Source organism: Papaver somniferum, chromosome 4 (assembly GCF_003573695.1).
Source record: "Papaver somniferum cultivar HN1 chromosome 4, ASM357369v1, whole genome shotgun sequence".
Classification (NCBI taxonomy): Eukaryota; Viridiplantae; Streptophyta; class Magnoliopsida; order Ranunculales; family Papaveraceae; genus Papaver; species Papaver somniferum.
Genome location: NC_039361.1, coordinates 13094418 through 13101083, shown reverse-complemented (window position 1 = coordinate 13101083; position 6666 = coordinate 13094418). Strand labels below are relative to the sequence as shown.

The 6666-nt window shown below is 35.5% G+C and overlaps 1 protein-coding gene across 1 annotated transcript; it reads left to right on the top strand.

Moving 5' to 3' along the window:
* Positions 1-5374: 5374 nt before the first annotated feature.
* On the top strand, positions 5375-5959 carry LOC113272022 (F-box/kelch-repeat protein At3g06240-like). The gene has a single exon (XM_026521938.1). The coding sequence runs from the start codon at positions 5375-5377 to the stop codon at positions 5957-5959; it is 585 nt and encodes a 194-aa protein (XP_026377723.1).
* Positions 5960-6666: the final 707 nt, after the last annotated feature.

The following is a 6666-nucleotide window of genomic DNA, read 5'->3' as shown; positions in this document are numbered from 1 at the left end:
GTTATAGATTAAAACCTTGGCTTTTATGTTCGTTAGATGACACACTGGAAGAAGACTATGCTTTGTGGTGTGCACATGATTTTTCAAACATTTTGGTAGTTTTTAGGAAATGCATAAAATATTGGTACTCTGACATTCTTGCAGCAACCTCAATCCATGCTAGCATCAATTTAATATGAGAATCCATGCTAGCGTCAACGTAATATGAGAAAGTGGATGATACCACCAACGGCCAAATATCAACTAGCCAGTGAGGTGATAAAGTAAGGTTGGAAGATATATCAGAAATATCATCACGAATGCTTATGTTTCTCTGCCACGAATGGTTCCTGTCTGTGGTTGGAGTTCTTAGCCGGTACATGCACTAACGCCTCCTTTCTCACTACATATTACCATGGATGTAGAATGGATTATTGGTCTATTTTTATATAATGATGGTTAATTATATGCACTTGTTTGAATAATTGTATTAGGCTAGCAAATGTGACTTGATTTTGCAATGCAGAAAACTAATTAATGGGTACATGAAACTGCTAGGAATCCTAAATCAAACATTTTGAAGGATTAGGTACGCCAACCGTTTTAAAATAGTTGTTTTAGTTTTTGGAAAATGTTTTAATTTTTGAAGAACTGGTGATAGCACATCGGATGCAATCGTTAAACTGTTAGGATTCTTAAACAAGGTGATATATGGTTAGCCTTGATCTGGTTTTTTTCCAATGTTATTTTTGCACACAACTTTTCGTCTAGCTAGTTGATTATAATGAAATGAACAGGTGAAACATTTTAGTAATCTAACCTCCCGTGCTAAAGATCATTTTTGAAACATCCATGTTTTTTTCTTTGCTAATGTACACATAGTTTTACATATTTGATTATTAATGTGTACAAAATTATACACATATTGATTGTTAATGTGTACGTAGTTGTACACCTATGGATTGTTAATGTGTACATAGTTGTACACCTGTGGATTATTAATGTGTACATAATTATACACATACTGATTATTAATGGTACATAACTATATCGCAAAATAGTCGTTTAGTTCGCAAAAAGACTTCTAGGAGATACCAATTAATTGACTTAAAAATGCATTTGGTTAGGTGTCAACAATATGTTGACCGTAGAATAAACTGACTGTGAGATGTATCAGCTCTAGACGCGCTCTGACTTTTTTCTTAATTCAATTTACATTCTTCATTTTCATTTCATGGAATCAGGGAGCGAAGAGAAAATCGATAAATCTAATTGGCGTCCTAAATCAGGAGGATATTATAGAGGTGGTTATTCAGATCAGGAGCTTATGAATCCACCTACCTCTTCGTATTCTTCCAGTGGAAATCTAAATCGACCTAACTCTAGCGGCAGTTGACCTAATTATAGCGGGAATCGACCTAATTCGGGTGGATGGTATGGTTCATCATCATCATATTACAGATCTCCTCATCATTTTTAGATGATTAAAATGATGAAGATCTGAGAATAATTTTGTTGTTGTTGTTGTTGTTCTTACCGCTAATCAAGTTATCATTAGATAGACAATTTCTCATTACTATTTCTTAATTTGATTGTTTTGAATTAAATTTGATAGGATCATTACCAAACCCAGTTAGGGAGAAAGAATGAACTTCAGAATTAATCTTTGATTTGCTTATGCGATATCACTTATCATTCTCCTGAACAAATTCATGTATGTCTACTTTGTGTTTTGGATGATGGGACCTGATGTTATATTACTTTTACCACGGAACTTACTTCATTTATATCCAATTGTTTCTTATTTAGTTACTTAGCTCTTCATTTACACAATAGATTAAAGCATATTTGCTGACTTCAATTGATCAGAATATAGATAGGTTAATGGTTTGATTGATGCATTTGTCCAATACTTAAGAAAATATTTGTTGTTTGTCAATATTATTATGTTCTGTTTTCTGAATTTGTAATTTGTTCGTATTAGATAGCCATCCATGTGAACTGTCTTTGTCCCCCGTCTTTATTTAGACAAGTAGATGTTACACATTCTGTAAGATAAGTGTTACCCCATCCTTTTGTGCTACTCCAAGTTTGATGCTTCTTTCGATTCCTTTAGTGCTACTCAACATCGCTTTTTAGAATCCCATCAGTTTTTTTATCGAAATCTCATCTATTTTCATCATTAGTTTTGCTTGATGGTAGCAAACGTATTTAGATTGATGTATGTGAGTAATATTAGACAGTGATGGTCCAAGTCATCCAATTTGAAGCCTTTTTCTATACATGTTTTGGGTGTACATAGTTGTACACTTGATAATTGATAATGTGTACATAATTGTACACGTGCTGATTATTAATGTGCACATACTTGTACACATATATATTGATTCTTAGTGCAAACTTGTACACGTACTTGATGATTAATAATGTGTACATATTTTTATATACATGTTGATTAATAATGTGTACATAGTTGTACACATACTGATTGATAATGTTTATACAAAATACATTAGCGACTACTACAAAGACCAACGAGGAAGTAGATGGAAAACCTGGTCCCAGTGCTTTGTATGTGAAGGTCGGCATGGATGGTTCCCCTTATCTTCTAAAGGTGGACTTGAGAACTTAATTACTAAGAGTATCAGGAGCTATTTTTTTTCTCTTGAAAAGATGTTCAGTTGCTTTATTATTGGTAAATTATTTTGTTTTCCCGACTCCAAGAACCTTAATTAACCTAGTATATAATTTTTGACTGAACTTCAAAACGCCTTTTTTTAGCATGGATTAGTGATTTTTTTTTTGTATGCCTCAGGTCAATATGGGACACATGGGTATCCTGGGTGACAAACCAACTATAGGGATCTTCTCCATGGATCAAAATATACTCTGTATATGAGGATAAGGATGGTGAATGGATGCAAGTGGGAGATATCCCGTGAGAGTAAGTCTTTGTTTTCTGTTTTGCTACTTCTTATGCTTTCTTTAGTTTTAATTTGAAGGGGGTGTCATGAATCGAATGTGAGCATAGGCAATAATTTTTAGTAGACATGTTTTCCCTGATGCAAAACAATGCGAACCCTCTAGATTTGTTTCATTTATTGTTGCACAGCTTGAACAATTGATTCATTAATCCAGATGAGGTGACTTAGGCATTTTATTAAGTTAGATACTTGGTGGTGTCTTGAAAGACACGGTGTATAACACAAAATATCTTAATGCATGTTTGCACATGAAAACTTTTGTCCTATTCTATCATTTCTTTCCCAAGATTCATTTTAGGTGAGACTCGTTGTGTACGATGCCATTGCTTAAAATGACCTGTTGCCTAACTTAAACCCGAATTTAATTTTTTTAAATATGGGAAGTGGAGTTCCCATTTCTTTCGATAACATTGTATTGAATAGAGCTCCAATGGCAAAGAAGTTCTCTAATTTTGCATATGATGGGTTGGATTTTCAATTTGTACATAATTGTACACCTGTTGATTTCCAATGTGTACATAGTTGTACCCCTGTTGATTAAGGACATTGCTACACATATGCATCACACCTGTTGATTTTTCAATGTGTACATAGTTGTACCCTTGTTGATTAAGGACATTTCTATACATATGCACCTTTGCTGCAAATCCCATGATATCGTTAGATGATTTTAATAACATGCTTGCTTTGTGTTTAGGTACTTTTCAAGAGAGCTTAAGAAAGTGGATAAGACAAATGGACAAGTCTTGTAGATGGACGCTTTTCTGGAATTTCTGATTTTAATAGCATGCTTGCTATGTGTTTAGGCACTTGCTATATGTTAGATTTTAATAGCATGCTTGTTAATGCTTAGGTGGACGATTCAAGATGTATGTGGTGTACAAACTGGCGTACCTTCTCTTGTTTTTGGATTTTGTGGATGTGTATATGTGTAAACTAAGATTTTTAAAAAATGAAAATTATATAGTCATATGGGTACTCTTTTGTAGATCTCGGAAAGAGCTTTCCGAATATAAAAAGTTTATGAATTCTGTATAAACGGTTCGAAAGATAAATTGATTTTTAATTATTTAAAATTGTTGACATCATCATGAGTCACTATGGACTAAATTGTAAATATTTGGACTAAATTGTAAATCAGGAAGGTTATATGTGTATTTTTCATATTTTAAATAACTTTTGGACTAAGTTGTACCTATTTAACTCGGAATGGACTAATTCATACGCTTTGACGCATTTTTGGACTAAACCGTTTTTTTTCCTTTAAAGTTATACTAAACGAAAACAAAAGATGAGTTAAACTTAGAACTAAACTTAACCTCGCTAATATCTTTTCTGCCTGATTTTATATTAGTCGTGTTCGCGTATATCCACTTAAAAGTTGAGTACCCTATACAATGTGCTCCAAGAAGAAGGTGGTTGTTGCAGCAGCTAGGTTAATTCCAAGTCTTCTAGAAGAGATGCAAGTAGAAATCTTTCTGAAATTACCAGTGAAATCAATATTAACATGTAAGTGTGTATGCAAATTCTGATTTAAACTGATTTCTAGCCTGTTGAGATTATTAGTCCCACATTGTTCGGCAATCTAAGATCTTGCGGTTTATAATCCTTTAGGGCCTTTCCACTCATTGTAAATTGGTTTTGAGTTGGATGACCGTATTCTAACATGGTATCATAGCAGGCTATTTGCGACGAGTCATTGACCGCGCCTTTACTCCGCGTCACCCGATTTATTGTCCACGTGTTAGACCCTACGAGGCTACACGTGAGGGGGCGTGTTGAGATTATTAGTCCCATATTGTATGTATTAGGGCCTCTCCACTCATTGACAATTGGTTTTGACTTGGATGCCCGTATTCTAACATGGCATCAGAGCAGGCTATTTGTGACGAGTCTTTGACCGCGCCTTTACTCCGCGTCACCCGATTTAATTGTCCACGTGTTAGACCCAACGAGGCTACACGTGAGGGGGCGTGTTGAGATTATTAGTCCCACATTGTTGGGAAATCTAAGATCCTGCGGTTTATAATCCTTTAGGGCCTCTCCACTCATTGCCAATTGGTTTTGAGTTGGATGCCCGTATTCTAACATGGTACCATAGCAGGCTATTTGCGACGAGTATTTGACCGCGCCTTTACTCCGCGTCACCCTATTTAATTGTCCACGTGTTAGACCCAACAGGGCTACACGTGAGGGGGAGTGTTGAGATTATTAGTCCCCATTGTTGGGCAATCCATAGATTTATCAATGATCATCTTAAACTAAGTATTCAGAATAAGAACAATCATAAGATCATGTTCACCGATATTGAATCGGTTACTGGTAAGCTTTTGATATACTCTATAGATTATGCTTCAATATCATCATAATCAGATTTATCATGTGAGGATATAGGTAAAAAAGTTGTTCTCATGGATACGCCGTTTGAATACAAGAACGGTACGGAAGTTAGGATTTTGGGTGCTTGTAACGGTCTTATTTGCTTCGATATTATTAGTAATGAAGGTACAAGTAATATTTGTATTTGGAATCCAACAACTAGAGAATACAAGGAACATGTTGATTTTCCGATCAACCTCAGGCCTCCTCCAATAGCCGGGTTATCTAGCGTCGGGTTTGGTTACAATGGACAAACTGGAGATTACAAGATAGTAAGAATTACAACATATTATGAAAAACGTGATTCTTGTGAGGTTCAAGTATATACCTTTGGATCACATTCGTCAAAAATAATTCATGCCTTCCCTTATAAGTTTCTCGGTGATTTAACATTTCACGGTGTTTTGCTCAATGCTCTTCGTTGGATAAGCGATGCTTCCAACCGTATGGTTTCTTTTGATATTAGTAATGAGAAATTCAGGGATGTGCCATTGCCAGAAAAAAAAATTATAATACATCCAACAGATAGCAACTTGTATAATAAGTTGGGAGTATTGGAAGACTGCCTTTGTTTAGTTTTAGTAACAATACGTTGGTCCGAGCTGAAGTATGGGTAATGCAAGATTATGGAGTGGAAGAATCTTGGACTAAACTATTCACCACTACTGAATATCCCATTACCAGTTATGCTCTCTGGATGCCTGTGCTGTCACTTAAAAATGGTGATATACTGATGCATACTTATTACGGTTTTGTTTTATGCGACCGAAAAAATGAAAGAGTTGGAAAGCTGAGCAAAATTGGTCAGGAAATAGTGTTACATACCTCTTGGGGCGATTGGAAAATTGGTTCCCAAAAGGCAACACTTTTGCAAGTTGAATTGCTAGATAATAGAATAAGGGTTGTTGCATCAGGATGTACTGTTGTCGGCAGTCATGTTCATTGTAGAAAGGTGAAGCCAACAGAGAAGAGGGTCTTTGTCGAGTATGTTCATGATCAGTCTACGTTAATATGGGATGGTACACAAGGAGATGACTCTTACTTTTTGAAGGATCTGGAACTACCTACTTTTCTGATCTGGTCTGAGGATAGGTTGCAGGATGTGCCAGCCAAGGTCTAGTAACTTCCTAAGATGTAATCTTTTTGTGTTCTGCGCAACGATGATAGTTCAACACAAGCATAGCAACCAGTTGGCATTGAGCATTTCTATATTCTTGGATTTTTGGTGTTCTTTTTTATTATTTCAGACGTAGTTATGCTCTTTTGTGCAACAAGGACAGGTTCGACATTATCACATGGACTTGTTGCATATAATAATTTGCTT

Bases quoted from the DNA above. Each gene is read 5' to 3' on its own strand.
- LOC113272022 (XM_026521938.1), top strand. From the start codon at position 5,375: ATGGATACGCCGTTTGAATACAAGAACGGTACGGAAGTTAGGATTTTG.